The following is a 21,815-nucleotide window of genomic DNA, read 5'->3' as shown; positions in this document are numbered from 1 at the left end:
GTCGCAGTTGTCTTACGTACTCACTTTGAACCCTTTGAACCGACTCAATCTCAAGCTTCCGTATCGACACTACGTTGGCTGCTTCGAATGTCGGTGCGCACTTGTTAGGTATAGTTGATAGAGCAAAACCCTCCTACGTTCCCAGGCCCACCTCCCTTGCCCGCCGAAAACTGGTCGCAAAAATTTACCCAGGGGTATCCGTCTTTATATTCTTCAGTCAACGCTTCGATTGACTCGGGTTCAACGATAACTAAGCGTTCTAAATCCACACATAAATGATATTTATTCCTTATCAGAAATTGCAGAAACGCGTTCTTTAAATATATTTGACATGCAAAGGTTATGCGTACAGAACTTGGGGTGTTGAATAAAGTTAGAAAATCCAAATGCCCGTATTTAGGATAGAATTTGAAAAGTAGCCGATCGGCTTCGAACTCATCCTCATATAGGAGTATTTACATTTTTGCCACCACAATTGACCATAAAGTTTAAACGCAGTTACGTATGTGAATGGAAAATTTGTCAACATATGACTGAATTTTCATCAATTTAGACAGTATTTGGGGATTTGTTTCATTCTTGCATGAATTTCGAGATAGTGATACAAAAATTTGTTAATCAAACTTCAATAATTCTTGAGAATGACAAATTATGTAGTTTTATATAAAAAATGTGTTTTTAATAAATATTGATACAAAAAACAGGACACAAAATATCTACAGTGGTTACAAAGTTCAATACAAAATTACATGCCTTGGTGTTATAAAAAAATCCAAGGACAAATTTATAACATCTTTTATTACTATTATTAATTGATATTAATTGCTATCATTATCGTTATTCAATATAATAGAATTATAATACTCTGCGATGAGATTGATAGAAAAATATTGTCACGATTCCATTGCTTAGCATCTACTTGCTGCTTTTACGTATTGTATATCGCATACGCAAGAGTCAATCTGGATAGTACATAAATCAATTAATTGAATAGTTCAAACTTAGTTATAGACCAGTTTTAAACTCTCAATTATACTTGTTGAACAATGAAAATAAAGCATACATGTACAATGATCGCATGGTATAAATAATATTCAATCACGTAAACTAGCCTAAAAACGAGCTGGAAAACTCAATTACATACGTTTCCAGCAAGATTATAACTGGTTATATCTGACCCATGCTTACAGTTTCATTGTTCGATTTCGTAAGCATTTTTTATGTAGGTTTCTGTTGTAACTGCTTAGTTGATTCTAATTTTTAAATAATTAGATACCAGTAACTGGTATATGTATAACTTATGTCAAATCGACGACAATAAAACCAAATTTCTTTTTCTTCATGTCCGTAGTTTATTACATTTTCTTTTTTCTCTTTCCAAAAACCAGTTGAATATCTTATTCAACACGCCATGTACACAGATTATCCTATTTATTCCGTATACAAATCTAATATTCGAATTACATACCTGTAACTCACAATAAATCAGCTCTAACAATCCTTCCGATGATAATCGAGGGTTATACAAGTGCCTCGGTATGATAGTGATGATAGTGATGATGAATATGTTCATGAACATGTCTCCGACCAGCAGCTGCAGCAGCACCTTGAGAAAACTCACGTTCTAGCCAACGAACAACCTGGGCCATGGCTCTCGCCTGATCCTGCTCTCGTGTGGCATGTTTCAATTGATGTTTTTTACCCGGTTTTCCACTATTCGGCGGATGAATATGAGCTTCGTTTCGCTGATTATTCGTGTGCAGATTATTACATTGATTATTAGTATGATTCTGGTTATTAGTATTATTAGGATTGGTCGAGTTTAGATTATTCGGGGTGGCTGAAGTGGTCAGATTTTGCGAAACTGTATGCACTTGTCCATAACTCTCGGCCGGATGTGGTGGGGTACATGTCTGAGGGCTGTGGTGTATACGCGGCTTCCTCCCATTCCCCCTAGGCTTTGCTGGAACATCGGGCAAGGAATTTGGATGATGAGGTTGCTCCCGAACTGGCTTGTGATAGGTCGGTTGACGAGGTGTTTGCAGCGGTCTACATCTCTGGATGTAAGGACTCGAGGGTTCCGTATATGGACTTCGAAGTGGAATGCGTGCTTGCTCGTTTTGGTGTCGTTTCCTAGAAATTTTTTTAAGGTAACTAATCATATATATTGAGAAAATTATTATAACGAACGACACATTTTATAATTCGTTTCCAAAAAATGCTTGGCTTTTATTTCGAGACGCACCTAGATGCGTGAAAACTGAGATTGTTTTTCTCCATGTTTGCTTGAATAATTTCGAGCAGCTGCTGTCTTTGCATAGCACCACTACGCTTTCTGGGCTGATTTGGAACCAGAGGTGTGAGAGGTGTTAACAACGGTGATGCGTCGCTATCTTCGCTAACATCACCTTCTGAACTGTTTGAGTAAGGTGAAGGCAAGTGAGGTACTGGCCCAACTCTTCTTCTAAGTTCTTCTTGCTTCGATTGACTTGCTGGTAAATTTCTAGCGTCATCTTCCGTTGGACTATCCGCTCCATGCTCTGACTGAAAATTATATTTAACATAGAAAAACGCAGTTGTAGCACATTCTTGCTGCTGACAATGTTTCAGAGATATCAAGTATTGCTATTACGGCAGTTCAATTAAATTCAGTGAATAAGTATGAGTGTTTGTTCCATCTTTCCTTTTACTCAAACTTAGAGTTTAAATATTCAATGTATAAAGTTCCCAATATTATAATAACAGCAAAGTTTACCTGACATCGATGACGTTGTACTCTTCTCCTCCTGGGAACTCTGCGAGACGCATGTTTCGCATGACCGCAGGAAGTAACATGTTTAACATGGCAACAAGGTGCTGGGGCAGGTAAGCTTTGAGGAAGGTTGGCCGTTTTTACAGGTGTTACATGTGCTTGACCAGTTCTCTGATCTGGTGATACAGTCAGTTTTACTTTAATTGTTTTACTGCCACATGGTGGGACTTGAATTGAAGCACCCAGAGTGTCGTAAATAGTTGTAACCAGTCCGGCAATATCATCTTTGGTGATCTTGCCATGACCATCAAAGTCGTACAAGGTGAAGGAAAACTCCTGCCTTCGTCTATCGCCCTCTGCTACAGAAACGTCGCACTCGAACTCCTGAAACAATCGTAAAAAAATGGTGTGTTTTAGATTAATGAACTTTCATTGAACGAATTCAATTCTTTCTCCAGTATACATAACGCCTACGGTATAGACTCTTAGAGTGGTCGACATCGAGCCTTAAAATTCTCTACGTTTCTTAGTTAGGGATAGAAATCTGGGTGCAGAGGAATTTTGATAATCATCCGGCTTAAATTTAGTCCAGCCGACATAATTCTTTCTCACCTCAAAGCTAAGCTGTCTCGTTGCATGGGAATTCGTCTGATCTTCATTGACGGTTGGCGGTGTTGGAGTCGTAGGAGATTCCGGCGGCGTAAGCAAGGGCAGCGGTGGAGGTGGAGAGCTGCTGCACGGCGCCGCGACGCCCGCCAGCAACTCTTCGGCGTCGCTCCCTTCGGGACCTCCGCCAACAACTGTAATTCGAAAGTAAAATAGGCTGTTGAAGAACGGCAAGTTTTGATGCATTATAGGTATTCTACATATTTAATTACAGAAGCGTGTGCGTGCGGGATAGCGATTTGATTAATTGTTGATCCTTCGTTGACCTTCAAATTATGAGTTATTGTACCGAATGAAGAATTAATTTGCGCGGCATAATTCCTTTTAGCGCTCGATGGAATTACCTCATTAATTTTCATTCGTTTCACGCAGTTTTACGACCGGACGTTCGTCGTTCTTCGATTCGCTATACGTACACAATTGATACGCATACGTTCGAATGTAAATATTTACACATACGCTGATCGACCGCACAGAACTCAGTTAACGATAATTGGTATATTATTTCGAATTATATTTAGAGTGCCAATACACTGAAAGGAGGATTAATCTTCAAAAACCGTGTAACTGACCTTGTTAGCACTTGTGGTGAAATATCAAAGTTCTTACGTTGTAAGCTCGGTTCGTTCGGAGGCCGTTAATTACGACTTAATATTATCTTTCGATAAAAACTATCACCACGTGTGATAAGTGCGAAGACTTTAGAAAAGCTTTGAATTATACTTTATCCTGACGTTAGACCGCATCTTATCTACGGTACCAATTTCATACGGAATGATCCAGCAAATTTTGTATCCATTTTGTTATGCGCAATAGAGTTTTGATTCTCAAAACGTATAAAGAGAATGTCTATACATAATAGTAAAAAAAATAAATTATACACACGTTATCGCTAGTGACTCGAACCCCGAATGCGTGTATCTGCTTTCTAGATTTATTTGCTAGTATCAAGCGCTACCTCAGAACATTTGAAAATATCAACACAAAGTTGAGTTATAGATATGAAATTTTCATCTTATATATTCAAGCGAATGAAGCAAGCAGACCTGTGTAGTTAAACGTCTTCCCGCATTTCAGTATATACAGTTACTTTCGATGTACCGAATGTATTTTCGACATATAATATATTACAAGCCCGTTCCCAAAAATGCAAGGTCCGACATCCAGCTATGCAGACATCATTTGTCTGCGCAGCTCTTTCAACGTTTGTTGCTTTTCTATTACGCTTTGCTTTTGCTTTATTCCGAGCTCTTCCGCTATTATACGAAATGGGCGATATTTCATAAGCCTCGCCAAAATGTCATCCTTTCATCTCGGCAAAATCAGAATTCCAGCACACAACCAACCATGCCCCCCTTCCTTCGCCACTCGTTTCCCAATCCTCTGTTACGACCCACGCAGAAGGGAAGTGAAAATAAAGGAAAGAGCATTTAAAAAAATCGAGTAAAAAACACCAGATTGATCAGCATGAGAGCCTCCGAACGACTGTATTGATTCGTACAGGTCTACCAAAATTTTACTCACGCGCATGTTGAAACGCGTGACCAGCTTCGTCGTTTGCATTACAAACACTATTTGATTGTTATCACCCAGTTACTGTAAAATTTCCTCTTCTGCGAGAAGGATGTTTCATTTAAATCCGTACGTATTATCAACTTGTACATCGCAACTGCACTGTTATTTTTCAAAAGACGCAATCACAATCCATGCAACAATCAATTGTCGATAAATACAGTCGTTAATCGTAATCGAATAGAAAAGTTTTCGATAATTTTCGTGCTTTTCCTTCGGTAAAATAATTTTCTACATTGTAGCTAGATCAGAGACTGTCTCTTCCTGTGCGTGTATCGTTGACCATTTTGGTCAAGCCTACAGGTCGTGATTCCGTGTTTTGTGACTTCAATAAAACTCCGACAGTTGGACCTCTTTCTTTTTATCGTCTCAGAACCTAAAGTAGATAGACGAACATCTTAAGGCAAGTTTAGTAGTTTTAGATTGTAAAACGAAAGAACGAACGAACAGCGGCGGCGGCGGCGGCCTAGGTATTTTCCTAGAAGCAAAAGCATCTACGGGCTGTGTGTCGGTTGGCGGCGGCCCTCTTGGTTCTCTAGCCGCTATTATTGTTGGCTTCCAGGAAGAGAGGCCCAGCCGAACGCCTCGTTCGTTCGCCGCTCTCTCCCTCGTCGTTTTACCCCTCCCTCCCTCTCTCTCTCTCTCTCTCTCTCTCTCTCTCACGCTCTCTTTCTCAATCTCCTGCGTTTTCTCGTTCGTTCCTTTCTAGAACTTCAACTACCCGTCTCGCTTCGGATGCATTTTTCTCTAGCCTACCCCAACTACCAAACATAACCACCCTTCGGGCGGGTGTAACAGCTTGCAGGGCCGTACTTTAGTCGATCGTGAATAAAACTCAACGCCACATTGAATTTCTGCATACTACAATAACACGATGATTTTTCAAATCTTCAAAATAACCTCGCAACTAGAAGTACATGTACATATGTACTTAGATTTACTCATATTAGATCAGCTTGCGGGCGAAAAGTTTTCCCAAGATCTACAATTAACAAGAACATTATTTATGATGTATCCAGAAACAAGTCAACACAAATCACGTGGGAAGCAAGAAAACTTTTGATATCAGAGCTGTAATATCGTTTTCAACATTTGCGGAAATCTTACAAATATTTCAGATTCGGACACAGAACACGACGTACCCCGTAGCAAATATCCTACACCATGTACTTGATTGCGATACGGATAATCGATCGAAAGCCCGAGATATTTTTGAACCGTCAATCTCGCCGCCTGCTAAACGCATAACAATAATCATTGTTCAACAAACGAGTAATCCCTAGATTAATGCAAGATAACGAATGTACACTAAATTGCTACAATCAATCTACAATACACACGCATACAGAACATACATACGTGCATCTACATGCCGCCGACCGCATATACCGGAACGTATATAGATTACAGACTCAAGAGTTTTATCAATTCATAGCCGTAGATCACTTTAATTTTTGTTCCCAACGTATACACGCACTTCGAATACAATTTTTATAGTACCGTCAGTGAATATAAGAGTCATTCACGTAATTCAGAACGATATAAGATTCAAGTGGATGGGAAAACGCACGAACAAACTATCGACTACGGAGATGCGCGATAGTATATGTAGTATAATCGCATAAAATATAAAGTACGTGCCCTAATCGATATAAACGCGGTAAATTAGTTTTTCAAGTGATAATGAGTATGTATTACGTATGTATATATACTATATGTATATATAGGTATATGCATACCGAGCACGTGTGCATGACTATATTATGTGTATACACGTGGAGCGTATAACGGCCGTTGGACGTGTGAATTTGACTGACAGTGAATCCGGCATCGGAGTTGAAAGACGGTGACGAATGATACTCCCGGGTGGGAAACGTGTTTTCGAGATATTTCTTAATCGCCGAAGCGAGATGTTACGCGTGTGGGTATACGGATATGGGTATAGATGGGTTAGGTACGGGTCGTTCGTTCCTTCGTTTAACGCGACCATGATGCAGGGCACACGTAGTAACGGTGTATAGGATAATAAAATAGCGTAGGCGTCATCATCGGGGGATCAGCGGTGTGGCCGACGAGTGGTGAGCGTAATTCCTGTATACTAGAGTCGACTTTGACCGGACGTGAACCGAATTTTCGAGAGGCGGTCATCGGCGCGGTCAGGAGGAAGCGAAAGGGAGGAAGAACACGATCCGACGACCCCGGTTCGGCGTTGAAGCCCCTCTGGATGGAGCAGCAGGAAACTATCGTATCGAGAGAAACGTAATCTTAATTGAGTAGTGCGCGCTCAACGGTAGTAAAGAGAAAGAGCGAGAGAGAGAGAGAAAGAAGGAGAACAAGAGAGGGAGATTCTGGACCCCGATCTTCATTCGGTAATTGAATGATAGTCGCTTCAACATGGGTACATACTATGACTAGATTTTTAAACAGGCTATACGCGCGGGCAACAGGCAGCTCTGCACTCAACGTCTGAAAACGTGTGTAGAAAGATACAGACAACTGCACGTACAGTTTTTGAAATACGAGGAAATATAGGGAAAGAACCGCGGGCCGGAGGTGCGGTGGGATGGTGAAGAGAGGGGGGAGAGGAGAAGGAAGGGACGTCGGAAAAAGGGAGAGTAATTTTGCTCGGAGCTGCGGGGCAAGATGGGGGTTGATTTTCGTGCCGCCTGAGACCACCCTTCGCGCTGCTTCGCTTCTATGGGGAACCGAAACGAATGCAGCGTCGAAGGGGCCAAGGCCACGAAGGCCACGAGGCAGTGTGTTTGTCGGCCCATTTTCAAACGCTCGACCGTATATAGTACCCTGGCCCTGCTGCAGCAGACGTATTTTCAAATCAATGCAGACGCCCGTCTCTCTCTCTCTCTCTCTCTCTCTCTCTCTCTCTCTCTCTCTCTCTCTCTCTCTCTCTCTCTCTCTCTCTCTCTCTCTCTCTCTCTCTCTCTCTCTCTCTCTCTCTCTCTCTCTCTCTCTCTCTCTCGTTATTTCTTTCTCGCTCTTTCCCGTTTGGTCGGCTCGCTGAGCTGCTCTCAGCAGCAGAGGCAGTGAAAGAAACGGGCTCATATCGACGATGAGGAGACGGCATTGGTATTTTTGGATACAAACTTTCGACTGGATGTATTTTCGAGAAAGGTTGTTGGTATTGTTGTACTGCAGTGTAGAGTGCATGTGTTATACGTATATGTACGTGATGTGTGTGTGTGTGTGTATATTATTATAAAAGTTAGGTGCCGACGAAACACGCGAATTCGATCTTATTCAATGTGCAGGTGGTGTTACAAGAGATGTATCGATGTAGGTCGGTTTCTCTGATCCTGCAGTTAATAACAGTTTTAACACAGATAAACATTCAGTGGCGGCGTTACGACCGGTTGGAAGTTGAACCAATAAACAGACCGGATGTCTATTAATGACATCCTTGTTTTCGTACAGCTGATTACAAGACGGTGATTTACATTATTTGATACAAGAAACACGCTGCAAGTCGTAGGCCAAATTTTAAACGTACGACGACCGGAGCCGGCGAAGAATTCGAATGTAGCGAAAAGAAGATGAGATAAAAATAAAAACAAGAAAATAGAGAACGTAAAAATATGCGGAGTTCAACGAACACGAGGAGGGCAATGATATGCGCATGGTAGAGTGAGGAGTAGATAACAACTGAAAACTCTTTTCGGCCAGGACCGGTAGATGGGTTATAACGCACACGTAACACGACCGTCGGTCGACAGGGAGGGAAAGAAAGAAAGAAGAGAAAATAGAAGGAGAGAAAAAAAAAAAGAAAACGAAACGCGAGGGATTGAAAGAGACAAACGAAGGCATATTACTGTCCGTCCCTTTGAGCATTGCCGACGCCGAGTGGCGTCGCGTTTTCGCCTTGAAACTATTTCTAAAATGTGTGCCGACAAAAGCGATATGGGTAGGGGGTACGCGAACCTTTTCTTCGAGATAGTTGCTTTGATCTGCGGCCGCGGTTAACGGTTTTTAACAGACTCCCGAACGAATCTTACCGCACGGTTTAGGCATTACCGTACACAACACCCATAAGCATCGTACGGCAATGACGATTTTTAATTGACTTTACCGCCGGTGTGAATCGACGTTAATGCGGACCCGGCAAAGCAACAAGCCTCGCCTTTCATCTCTCGCCTCTTTCTTTCTCTTTCACTCCTCACGACATTTAAATTGCCGACAATGGAGTATACTTCCAACTGTCTCGCGACTGCGGGCTCGGCTCGTCAATGTGGCGGTGGTCGGCATATGTAATAAATACACGTGTGCCCGGGAGTTACCGACGCAATTATACTTAACTAGAATGCAGCCGTGGAGTTGCGTGAAAACGCATGCGTAACTAATGCGTACGTGAATGCGTAAATCTCGAGGCGTGTAGCCCTCCGTTCCTCTTTGCTGCATGAATTATTAAAAATGTTAACCCACGGTTTAATCGCATTAAGAAAGTGCAAACGGAATATGCATCACGTGCTGTACACGCTTACGACCAATTACCATCGTCATATATAATCGAGTTAAAGTACCAACTAAAATTGTTTTCACTCGACTTTGCAGCAGCAGCAGCGGCAGGAGGAGGTAGGAGGAGTAGTAGTAGTAAACTTGAATTTCGGAGAGAGGGAAAGGATAAACGAGATACCGAGATTTCCGCTCTTGGCCGCGTGGGTAGGTAGGTAGATGGATGTGAAAAAATGAACGCGACGTGTACCTACAAAAATGTTATCATCACGTATTCGTATAATGAGGCCGCATAATTACTCCCGATATAGAACGGCGGTCCAAGTGGCACCTACATCCATCCGTCCATCCATCCATCCATCCATCCATCCATCCATCCATCCACTCCATAAATGTTCCTCAGTCCCCGGTGCATCACGCTGCTTGTGTTGCTGATGCTTCTGCTGCCGCCGCCTTTGAGCGCGCCGAGTTCTTTGAGTAATGTAGAGCGCTTAAAATCTTGCTTAATTATGTTTGAGAGGGTTTCACCGTTTCACGTACGTAGGTATGCGTAATGTAAATACCTACCGAAGCTCAAATATGAATATCTTTTATTTAGTCACGTTTATACATGTACACTGTCGTCTCGATAGGACTGGCGTGCCTCTTATATTCTTTCCGATGATTCTAGCACGATTATTATCTACGCTATACAATTACGCAACGTCGCACGTATGTAACGTTCGTTAATTCCTTGAGCTACCGGCTAACTTGTTTTCGGTCCGAAACAAAGTGCGAATTCGATTCTTTCCGAATTACGTGACAATGACTCGCTATCTCTCAAATCGGCTGCACCGCCAGTTATTGTCACGTAATTTGTGTAGAATTGAACTCGCATTTTGTTTCGGACCGAAAACAAGTTGGAAAACAAGCTGCTCGGCATCGTTACCTCGAGACAAGAATTACTCAAGTCTTGGTTGCTGCGGTTTAATTAACCGCCTCCTAGATGTCTAGAGTTACATATGCTAGACGCTTGGGCATGTATACGTATGTACATGACTTAAAAAAGAGACGCAGAGATTCCGTACCGCGTTTGCCGCGTACCTTCAACCGATGCGGCACATACACCGCGTACGACTCGCGACAAGACGAACAATTTCAAAGAAAGGGAGATAAACGAATAATAAGACAGCGCTCGTTCTCGACCGACAAGAAAATCTCTCCCTAATCTCGCTTGAGCCTCTCCGCACACGATTTGTTCAAACAAGAAAAATCCTCCGGGGCCCCGTTACCAACATTTGAGAGCTCTAGGCTTTGATCTGATGACACGCACACGCACTCGCACATACGCGCGCGGTTACGAACCGAGGCATTTCCTAGAGGTGGTTTTTAGAGAATCTCTGCATCGTAGTAGAAAATATGGAAAGAGCCGAGAGGCTCGGGAATATTACCAGAAAAGGGCTTGTAGCCAGCGAGGAACCTTGCACGACACCACTTGACCAATCCAGTAGCCATAGGGCCCTCATGCGTAAGGACGCACACACTGTCAAACTGTTGGGCCTCCGTCTCACGCACTTTAACTCAACTTTTCTTGTAAATTCTTCTTCTTCTTCGTCGCTGTTTTTTTCCCTCCTCGATCTCTTATTATTATTATTACACCGCTACTGTTTATAGCGTTTATACTCGTTGTATATTATTTCACCGTGGATGCAGGGGGGCCGGCAGGGTATCGGCGTTACACTTAACTCGAAAACTTCAAAGAAGAAAAAACCCACGAGTAGTATTATAATACACTGCGCAGCGGTCAGGAAGCAAACACCTTGTGCACCATCATCTCACGTTAATATACACGCTTGTTACGTGGGTAGTAGAGGTGGTGGTATGTTTATAGTAAACAACGAAAGACCAGCTTTTCTCCCTGCTCTGCAAGCTCACAGTCCTCTCTCTACTTCTCTGTATCACTGTATAACAAGGTACACGTATGTACATATGTATATACATATGCATTTACATGTTTTAGGGACGAGCCAGTTATTTATTAGGTCACTAAAGTCTCATGTGTGTGTACGAATATTATCCTGCTAATTAAGTGCCTCCGTGCAGGCAAGTATTTATTGTGTTTAATACTATCGTATATAATACGTAGGTACGTAGCAGTACGTATAAAATAATTGTTTGTAAAGGAACTTTTTAGTGCCCGCTCGAATTCCAAACGCAAAAGAAAACTAAATCAGTTTTTGGAAGACACGACGCGCGCCCCCGTGCGACTACATCTACGAGCGTAGTTTGACTACGCGGCGATTGCCCCCTTGCCTAAACCGCAGGCTCCGTTCTCCCCTCCATACCCTCCGATTATACAAGGTGTACTCTCACACACTATGCGCGAACGCTTTTCGCGCAGCGCATCTGTGACGTAGACAGTCTACGCGGGTTGCCGTTACCAGGCGTAAACGCCACCGAATATCAAACAGAGAATCTCACACTATTACAAACCCGTTGAATTTCAATCTTCCTTCCTACCACCGTATATATCAATTTTCTATTTACTTGACGTGATTTCCTCGGTACAATATTTTCGGGACTCATTTCCTCCGTTCAGCTTTTCGAACTAAACTTTATCTACATACGTACGACGTATAAAATTAATGAAGAAAACTTATGCAAGCCGGCTAGTTATCTAATCCGAATGTATGAGCTGAATACGAGAACGGTGATGTTTCGTATTTCAGCGCCTGACGACAGGCAGCCGACCGGCAGTGCGATGCTGGTAGGCGTGACGTCAGAGGAGACGAGTTGTGAGCTCACCTTGTATACTTCCACCCTGGTCCCCACCCTGAGGTTGTTCTGCCTCACGTTCTCTCACCCTCTCCTTCTCGTTCTCTTTCATTCTGCTTCGCTAGTTCCTTCTCTCTTTCTCATTCTCGACTGTACGGCTCCTCGCAAACGTCGGAGGTTGCAGCCACACGTCGCCCGCTCCGAATGCAGCCTCATGTAACGCGCACATGGGTTAAGGAGGAGGCATTGCCTCCGCCGCACACGCTGCAATAAAGTAACACGAAATCATTGCTGTTTCGGCTGCATCGCCGAAGTTGAAAATCAATAGGAGGCGGGGGCGGAATGACATTTATTGGCCACGGCGGGCTATATGGTGCAAACGATTCGCACGTTCTTTGTTTACCTTGTGTACGTACGAATTGCACATGTGCATATGGTGCATGACATGGACAGTTTGTATGCCTATATAATGTATACGCAATGCGAATGAGCCTCTTCGGCCTCGTCACGTGCATCACGAACGCTGGATTTCATTCAGTTTTTTCATACAATAGCGTATAAAGTGTGCGTGGCATATGAGATGAGTTAATTCAAACCGTAACTTACATACGTAAAATTTTAATATGCGAATCGCGAAGGAGACTCAATTTTTAGATAATCTGTGGTCAAATTTATGTAATGGGCATCGAACTTCGCGGTTCAAGATAAATAAGTTCTACGACCGACCTTGATCGATTTTCGATGGGGATCCGTAAAAATATTCAAACATCTATAACATATGTATCTACGCGAAGCAACCTGGACGTCTAGTTGACCCTACCGGGCAAATACAAAGTAACAAAATTTTAAGAAGCAATGTAAGAATGACCGAAATACTTAGTCATTGACCCAAATAAAAAAAAACGTGACACCGATATTCGATCTTTTTTCTTCTCGCGTTGACTCCGGCGACAAAATTTGCATGCGTGAGACGCGGTTATGTGCTTGCCATTTATTTAAATTTTGTATAATGTAAGCGTCGTATAATAAACCACGGTGGGCCATCCACAGAGAGAGAGAGAGAGAGAAAGAGAGAGGTGGCAGCGCGCAAGGACGGGACTTCGTGATTTTATTTTTGAGGTAATTTTTTTTCCCTGAACCATATACGTGCATGAGATGTTTTATGCATAACGTAGTCTATTTTATGTTTATTCTATTTCCTTTTTTTCTTTCCTTCTATTACCTTTCTTTTCTTTTAACACGTACCTAACGGGTGGCCTTGAAGAATGAAACCGGGAAACAAGATCGGACGATTACAATAAAGTTTTTGTTGCCGCACGTAAAAAAGAGAAAAGGATAAAAACAGAGCAACGAAAAATAGATGAAACATTCGTATAACCACCTGCAGTATCCCAATCTTCGGAAGGGCTGGATTTCCAACGAAATATACGAGTGGGTATCATTAGTACTATATATTGGTCCAGAAATCCGACTGGAATGAAAAAAGCATTTACTCGGCTTTCGTGGCCTGGTAGTTTACTTTTCCATCTATCTTGTCTCATTTGCTTTCTTTTTTTTCTCTTCTCTTTCGAGTTTCTTATTCCTACACAAACAGATTAGAATTGAAATCGACTGTGAGGATCGAGTAAAGATCGTGCAACCGATAGCAGACGAGACCGCTGTTAATATACGGCGACAGAATCTTAGGAAAAGAAGGTAAGTTCCGGGGTCTCTTTTCAAATTGTTGTATAGTTCAGTGGTGTTTAGGTTGTGTTTTGTATTTCGTAGATATAATAATCCGGAAGACGAGGAGCGCATAGAGTGGTATGTACACAAAGTGCGGAAACAATAAAATAGGGCACTTCGCAGCATAGCGGGTATCCCGAGTGAGTAGGGACTCTTTTTGGAGACTGTACCACCACGCTATTATCTCCTAGCGGTGTTTCAGAAGATCCATAGGCGTATTCCAAGAGCAATTGCTGGGGAAAATTAACGAAAGAGAATTATTAGACGGGCGTAACACTCCAGAGGCACGTTATACGTACAGTACTTCGTGTAATGCTCGGTACAGTGAAAAATGAAAGTGTATACGACATTAGGGGCTGTATGGATACTCAAATTAGTTGAGTGCCAATGTTCGATTACCGAAAGTGCCGCTATATGTACTTCTCATGACTCATCTACAGCTGTGAACCGAAGCGTGCGCTAATCTACAAGGAGCAGCAAAAATATCTAACGAGGTTTGAAGATAATGTTGCACTTTCTTTCTTCCGGGAATTGAATGTCAATTTCTTAGAGCACCGTGCTGGTGGTTACAGGCATAAGCTTGAAAGGCTCATCAACGTTTGGCATTCGTATCTGTTAACAGTTTTCTATCGAGTAGTCAGTCGACTTCCTACGCCAATGCAGTGGTAAGTGCCCCCCGGCTTCCCCCAGCTTTACCCACCGTGTCTTGCCTTGCCTCGGCTTGCCATGCCAAGCCAAGCCATCCGCAGCCGTAGCTCGGCTAGTCGTTTCTTTTCTTTATTCCTTTGTCGGAAAGTCGGCGGCGAGCCTCGATTTTGAGAGAAGAAGAGAGGAGGAGACGGCGATGTGGTGAGGCGGGGCCCGGGGGGAGAAAGAGAGAAAGAGCGAGGGTGAGCGAGAGTGGGAGAGGAAGAGGAACGAGGAAGACAAGGAAAGAGTAGGTAGAAAAAAAGGAATGAAAAGCAAGAGAGGAAGAGAGAAGGAGAGAGGAAAAAAAGGAGAAGGAGAGAAGCTGAGAAGAGTGAGAGAGCCTCGGAAAGACGCGGCGAAGGGCAGGAGGTACCGTGGAGAAAAGAGAATAATATGGTTGGATTAAAAACTCGGTACAGGCTCCCCTCTGAATATCGGTTGGTAATAATAGTACCGAACCCACGGTCCCAAAAAATCGGGGATCTTTCTCCCCGAACCACGCAACTATAATGCGGCGTTGTGGCCAAGCTGAAACGCGGGAAGATATGCGTATAAATAAGCCCCGGCGTTGAACCGCGCGTTATTCCCGCGTAAACAGGCGATACACGGTCAAAGTGTAAAAATTTGCAGGGGGAATTAATCGAGCCACATACCAATATAGCATAACTGTATAAATTGCAACGTTGGTAAATTCTGTCCGAAGCTACTGAAACGAAAGCTGCGCGCTGCGCCTGAGCGTTTGATTTTACTACGAGGAGACCTCCAATTAGCCACGATCGTGTAACCGCGCTTCGGCTTTATATTCCCGGCTCACGGATTAGCCGTGACGGTTCGGAGCCGACGCACGGTATGCGACATTAGTTCAGGTAGGCGCAGCTGAATGTATCCAGCGAAGTTGAAGGTGTAAGACTTCCCGTAGCTGGCTAACGCGGAGTGTTTATCGCGGTGCGGGCCGTCAACGGGCCGAGGAAGAAGGTACGGGTACGCGGATGTATGGGACGACAGCTGGCTGTTGCTTACCCGGATCCCCATTACGAGAGGCCTCGAGGATTGGAATCGAGTTCCGAGAGCAGCGGATCGAGCCTCCGCCTTACGATCAGCGCTGCAGTGTCGGGCGACGCGGGCGCTTTTTAATAACCGGGATCATCGCCGCGGCGCGGCCGCGAGTATTTCTCGCAAGATAATACGCACACCCGTGCCTTTAATACAACCGTACTAATTAAATCGATAAAGACAAGCGGTATCTATCGCGGTTACGATTCGCCACAGATGGAAGGGACGCAGGGCTCGATGAGGATCGGTCCAGGTAGACCGGCAACACGCTTTTACCGCTCTCTCTAGCTGCAGCTTCGCCCTCGGTTTTGCTCGTCTCTCGATCCGGCCCGGCTCGGCTCGGCGCAGCGCGGGGTTCCTCGGTTAGGGATGGAATCTGGGAGGGGGGAGGGAAGGGAGGCGGGTAAGGTCGGCGCGTTTGATCTCCGCCGCGGGCGCCGACAAAGCGTCCGTCCTTTCGTCCGTCGGTCGGTCGGTCGGTCCGTCCGTCCGTCCGTCCATGCGTCCGTCGCTCCGCTCGGCTCCGCGCGCCTCACCCGGTGGGCAGGAGAGAGTCGGCGGCGTCGGCGTCGGCGTCGGCACTCGGGCGGGACGCCGGCAGTCGTGGCCCCCCGTCACTGCGTCATGCCCGCTTCAGCGCGCGGACCTCCTCGGGTACCCGATGCCAGTTGCCACTCCCTGCCGGTGCGCACCGAGTTAACTTTGCTATTAATAAATAACTTTGAGGTCCGTACACACATGGCTACGCAACCCACTACTTTCAGAAGCTGAAAGTTCGAACTTTGCATTTATCAAGCTGCACGCCGCCGCCGCCACTTATTTTTCGCTCCCGATTCACCCCTTCCAGAGACTCATTTACTTACAGACGAGACTTCCGCTTCGTTGCCGGAAAACTACTCGCTAAACTCGCACACTTGCGCGAATACCGTTACACATGCATATGCATACCATACGTGCTCGGGGATAGAGTCGCGCGATAGTTTTATTCGCGAGTTATACCTGTTTACGTGTATATGCACGCACTGCAGGGCATATAAGGATTTACAACACTTCCTTGAAGAAATATTACGACGGGCAGATACATTCATTCGCCTTATACTGTTCGGAGAAATACGGACGGTGCAGGAGGACCACTGGCGTTGAATCGCGTTACGTCAGCGGTCCCATCGGGTTTTGGTTTTGTCTGAAACGGATGGACGAGGCCTTCGCATAGTGCGGACGTTTCATTTCGTAGAACGGTATCTCGTTACGTAAATCGTAGAAGCGAAACTTGAGTACCTGAATTGTTCGCAGCCGGCGAGCCTCGATACTTCAATCATTATGTTTATTGTTTGCAGTTATATCCTTTGACACGAGCGCACTCGTTCATTCATCGATTCGTTCGCCCCTTCTCTTACTCCCCCAACCGCAACTTCTACAGGGACCAGACATCACTGACACTTCCCGGTGCCATAGCGCGTGTGCAGCTCAGGATCCATACACACGGATCGCATAATGCGATAACAGCAAAAACTTGGAACGGCCGAACGAATTGCATGTGCGTGGAACAGCTGTAGCTATACGAGCGTGGCAGCGCTTGGGAACTTGTGTCCAAACGAAAACTATTTTGGCCGAAGGATCTTACGACGTCTCATTGTCGGTCGAGTATTATTGAATGAATACTGTGTCCACAACTGTATATCATAAAGTGAATTTGTTGTAATGGTATGGATATAGATATATGTATATAGCTATGTCGGTATATCTTACAGGTATATATGCGGACAATGGTAGACATTCTCGATAAGGCAACAATATGGCTATGATAAGTGATAATCCTACGGCGTATTTGTACGACGATAAATCAGAGTAAACATACGACCTTGAACGTGGAAGTACCTACATTGCCCATGATTCTCTTCTGGTTGCTATCAATCATTCCTTCCACTATCGGAAGAATGACATGGCGAAGGAAAATAAATGATCTTCTGCATAATCTGCAATCATGTGTATTATATGTTGCTGAGTAATAAAATTATGGTCTTAAAAATGCAATTGATGGTTCAAGAATTTTTTAAGGCTTTCTTTATTTTGTATTTTTTTCCTCCCTTTTAAAAATCAGATTGTCTCCAGGAAAATCTCATCGTCAATTTGCAGACAGTAGGCGAGGTTTAGTTTGATATAAATAAAAGTTCAATTTTCACTTCGCATGATCTGGAGTTATTGAGTGGCTGTACACATTGGTGACTGTTTCAGAGTCACGTACGCGTGCAACCCGTTGGCAATTTGAAATACAGGTTTTAGCTGGCTCTTAGTTCTATGATAAGTTAACGAGATGGCTGACCCATGTTCCAACGTCTAGTCGTCGTAGTTTTTCTCGTTAAAAATGCTTTCATTGGTTTTAATATGTTACGACAGTTTTATAACCGTAATCAGCTGTAGGGCTTGCGTATAAAAACGACCCCCCATTAAGAAGGGGAGATCAAAGTTAGAATATAATTATATCGATGTCCAAGTAACTTCCCATGCATGTATGAACGTAGTTATTACAGGACAAGAGTAACGTAAGTGGGAGAGTAAATTCCTGTGGTTTAATCAAAACACTAGAGATCTGTACGTTACTTATTTCAGACTGGCTAGAAAAAGGCACTTGTTCAATCAGATTTTAATACATTTAATGCATTCAGCGAGTATCGCATAGGGCGATGGTTTTACTTTTCCAAATTGAACGTTAAAAATTTGGGGTGATCATTATCAACATTACGACTAAAAAGTTACCTGAAATTCTGTACAAGCAATTGCAGCGTAGCGTCATCCGGCGGATGATATTCACACGAAGGTACCCCAGACCACAGAGTTGATAGAGAGAGCCTACTCTAGCGTTTTGTGTGGCCTCCATTTTTAAGCGTCATCCGACACAAACTAGGTTTTTGAAACTACATTTCGACGTAGTTGCATGTTACCGACTCGTATTCTACTATACTTGCCATCACGCAAGCGGTAGATGTAAAGAGTCTCTTTGCTCGGAAGCTTCGGAACCCTCGGAAGCAAGTCTTGATCGACCGGAAGCGCCATGCGAACTTCGCGCAACGCGACCGAATTTGTTGAATTTCCGGAGTAAGTTGTGTCAGGCGCACGATCCAAGAAAGACTTACATCGTGGTCAGGCGTGAATATGAATTCTCTGACAACTTTTCGCCGAATATGATGTGTCTAAACATAAACGATAAATGAGAAAGAAATGGCAAACCTTGTCTTTTCTCACTGTACGAACTTTGGATCGAAACTAATAAGATAATGTTAACGATAACGCATCTGTACATAATTTGATTTGTAAGCAGTGGTGTTCGTATATGTAGATGTTGTAATTTTTGCAGAGCGATAGTTACTTTTTGGAACGATTTTATGAATATATTGGTTAAAGAAGTACCTAACTTTATCAAAGGAATGAATCGTTATTGCTACCTAGATTCAGTCCTTCGAGGTCGATGTATTAGTAGATGATAGATAAGATTTTACACTAAATTATGAGCTTACAAAGATTGTATATTATTTCTTCCTGCTGCAGAAATGTTAAGTGATAATGTTTGCGATTTGTTCAGTTTCGTTACGACTACTGTGGCACTCTGCTGTGGTAAATACGCCCTGCCTTATCCACTGCTCAGATGATGCTAAATACGGCAGAGTCGGTCATCAGTATATGTGGCGCCCTGTATTTACCGACTTGCTTTATCTGGTAAAGGCTGGTAAAGGCATCGATATGCACGATTCCACTTAGTTATATTCAATGGTTGTTCTTGCAAGAACTGAATGATTGGAGGTTATATTTGACATGTCAACAACATCCACTTTGAAATAGTACAAAAATGTCATTGTACGATGATTTTGATAAGCATCGAACAACAGAAAAAGTCGCAGGGTGGTCATCGGGTATTAAACTATTACAGTCCCAGCTGCAATTAAAAAAAGCGGCAACTACACAGGTAATATTTCACTTAACCACTACTTTGTAAGTACATTCAATAATTCAAAACGTTTTACCGTTATCGAAAACTTTCGAAAATTTCGTTTCAAAAAAACATTTCAGTTTCAAGATTTATTTATTCCGTGCCGGGAATATGAAAATAAAACATTCGCATTTACTTCTAAATTGAAGACTAATATCAAAAACAATTTTTTATAGCCAAAAAGAGAACAGTTCAGAAAAGCTGCGGCAGTTTTGGCACCTGTGATTGACTTGAAATCAAAGGTTAACCGCGATGGCGAGAAAGACGAAGATTCACAAACAGGAAATTCTCTTACCCTTAGCGGTACAAATAATGTCGGAGTCGGAGGCGAGTTTGACTGGAACGTAGTAAATGAATATGACCCGATGTGGCCAAATGAGTACGAAAAAGTCGTCAAGGAATTACGCGATATTCGGGACAGAGAACACGACCAGGAAAATGAATTACGCAAACGCAGACGCGACACTACCAGATTTGAAGATCCGCAGGTATGGGAATCGAGTTTATCAATTTTCATTGTTTTACTGGTATCGGTAAGTCGTTGGATTTTTGTTTGAAATAAGCAATATTGTCGCTGGCAATTTTATATGTCAAAGTTAGGAAGCTCTTTTTTCTCTATTGTCGTCTTAACTGAATACTAGTTTAGATCATGAAGAATATCCAACATATTTAAGCAGTTTGTGTACAGATTGTTCCAAGCCATTGAATGTAACAACAATCATGCTTTCTTCAATATACATAATTGAATGATCCCAATTTAGACTTCCCCTGGCAGCAACACAATGGTCGCACCAGAAAGGGATGAGGAAAGAACACCAACTTCGAGAGGAGTGGGCGGTGGCGCAGCTATAGCACCTCCCCCATCCCTTCAAGAGGCACCAGATCTAGCACCTCCTCCACCTCCAGCACGACCTCAGGCATCGAATCTTGGCTACGGTGCTTCCTCCGTAGCTGCAAAGATCATGGCAAAATATGGCTTCAAAGAAGGCCAGGGTCTTGGTAAAAAGGAACAGGGAATGTCTGTTGCTTTACAAGTAGAAAAAACCAGCAAACGTGGTGGTAGGATAGTTGGCGAAAGAGAACAATTGATGCCTCCTCCACCACCCATGGTACCTTCGCCACCACTACCTGTCGCCCCTGTTCCACAACCTGTGGTTCCTCAGGAGGAGCCAAGCATTACAGAGATTATGAAATCACCAAGCAAGGTTATTATAGTAGTGCCATGCGTAGAAGTCTGCGCAAAATTATTTGCCTTTAGTACAGGTCTATTTTGTTTCTCTTTAGTTAAATGACATGATCTTAAACAGGCATACGAATCTCAAACCTTGTTCAACTGGCTGTGAAATTTCAATTTCACCATGCCCGTTTTGCTTTTTACGTTTCCCACTAAGTCTGGGTATATGAGTATTATCAGTCATGTGAATTTTATTTTCAAAAGGTGGTGCTCTTACGAAATATGGTTGGACCAGGTGAGGTGGATGAAGATCTTGAGCCAGAAGTCAAGGACGAGTGTAACACAAAGTATGGGGATGTATCGCGTGTTATGATTCACGAGGTGATGGACGTCCCGGCTGAAGAGGCAGTGCGTATATTTGTAGAGTTTAAGAGGATAGAAAGTGCGATCAAAGCTGTAGTAGACTTAAACGGTCGCTTCTTTGGCGGAAGACAAGTTAGAGCTGGATTTTATTCCTGTGAAAAATTGGACACCTTGCAACTGATGGACTAAACTTGAAGTACATGAATTTTTTTTAAATGTGCGCCGTTTGTGAATAATAAAATACTGTCAATTAAAATTGAGTTGAATCATTTTCATCGTAATTGCTACCTGTTTGTTCGGCTGATGGTTATTGCACTGCATTTAACAGTAGGTTTTAGTAATCGTGGTTTCTTATCGTAGACTTCCAATTTTGGCTGTTTGGATTGATAGGCAATTGTAATTTTGAATCATACGAAATACACGAATATTTCGATTTGAGTTTCTACTTATCTATTATGTTAAATTCATACAGGGTAATTTCATCACGAAATATACAGACGTTCATGATTTTCTTTACAATCGAAGGCCGTGAGATTGATTAGTGAGTAAAAATACCCTAAACATGATGTGTATATGGGCATTTTCATTACTACAGATTTCTTTAATGGGGTGATAAT

General features: G+C 43.1%; 2 protein-coding genes and 1 long non-coding RNA gene across 4 annotated transcripts; 2 read left to right on the top strand and 1 right to left on the bottom strand.

The window, feature by feature from the left end:
* Positions 1-678: 678 nt before the first annotated feature.
* LOC124181106 (protein naked cuticle homolog 1) lies at positions 679-11,709 on the bottom strand. The gene is made up of 5 exons (XM_046567336.1): positions 10,885-11,709; positions 3,365-3,552; positions 2,756-3,136; positions 2,246-2,544; positions 679-2,133 (listed from the first exon to the last, which is right to left on the bottom strand). Exons 1-5 carry the CDS (start codon positions 10,946-10,948, stop codon positions 1,521-1,523), a joined length of 1,545 nt encoding a protein of 514 aa, XP_046423292.1. The 5' UTR covers positions 10,949-11,709; the 3' UTR covers positions 679-1,520.
* A 4,575-nt stretch (positions 11,710-16,284) lies between these two features.
* Positions 16,285-17,710, top strand: LOC124181182. Of its 2 annotated transcripts, none has more exons than XR_006870420.1 (2): positions 16,285-16,360; positions 17,014-17,710. It is a non-coding gene; the product is annotated as an uncharacterized LOC124181182 (long non-coding RNA). The 2 variants fall into 2 exon arrangements; XR_006870409.1 differs by lacking the exon at positions 16,285-16,360 and adding an exon at positions 16,367-16,914.
* Positions 17,711-19,455: 1,745 nt separating this feature from the next.
* LOC124179380 (splicing factor 45) lies at positions 19,456-21,454 on the top strand. Its single transcript, XM_046563686.1, has 4 exons — positions 19,456-19,637; positions 19,838-20,149; positions 20,423-20,866; positions 21,100-21,454. Exons 1-4 carry the CDS (start codon positions 19,521-19,523, stop codon positions 21,385-21,387), a joined length of 1,161 nt encoding a protein of 386 aa, XP_046419642.1. The 5' UTR covers positions 19,456-19,520; the 3' UTR covers positions 21,388-21,454.
* Positions 21,455-21,815: the final 361 nt, after the last annotated feature.

Source organism: Neodiprion fabricii, chromosome 1 (genome assembly GCF_021155785.1).
Source record: "Neodiprion fabricii isolate iyNeoFabr1 chromosome 1, iyNeoFabr1.1, whole genome shotgun sequence".
Taxonomy (NCBI): Eukaryota; Metazoa; Arthropoda; class Insecta; order Hymenoptera; family Diprionidae; genus Neodiprion; species Neodiprion fabricii.
The sequence above is the reverse complement of the archived record's forward strand: the minus strand, read 5'-3'. Positions and strand labels throughout refer to the sequence as shown.

Excerpts from the sequence above, each read along its gene's own strand:
- LOC124181106 (XM_046567336.1), bottom strand. The coding sequence starts at position 10,948 with ATGGCTACTGGATTGGTCAAGTGGTGTCGTGCAAGGTTCCTCGCTGGC. Across the intron at positions 3,553-10,884 it reads TGGCTACAAGCCCTTTTCTG|TTGTTGGCGGAGGTCCCGAA; the intron begins GTAATATTCCCG and ends TTCGAATTACAG. Across the intron at positions 2,134-2,245 it reads CTCAGTTTTCACGCATCTAG|GAAACGACACCAAAACGAGC; the intron begins GTGCGTCTCGAA and ends AAAAATTTCTAG.
- LOC124179380 (XM_046563686.1), top strand. The coding sequence starts at position 19,521 with ATGTCATTGTACGATGATTTTGATAAGCATCGAACAACAGAAAAAGTC. Across the intron at positions 19,638-19,837 it reads AAAAAGCGGCAACTACACAG|CCAAAAAGAGAACAGTTCAG; the intron begins GTAATATTTCAC and ends AATTTTTTATAG. Across the intron at positions 20,150-20,422 it reads CCAGATTTGAAGATCCGCAG|ACTTCCCCTGGCAGCAACAC; the intron begins GTATGGGAATCG and ends ATCCCAATTTAG.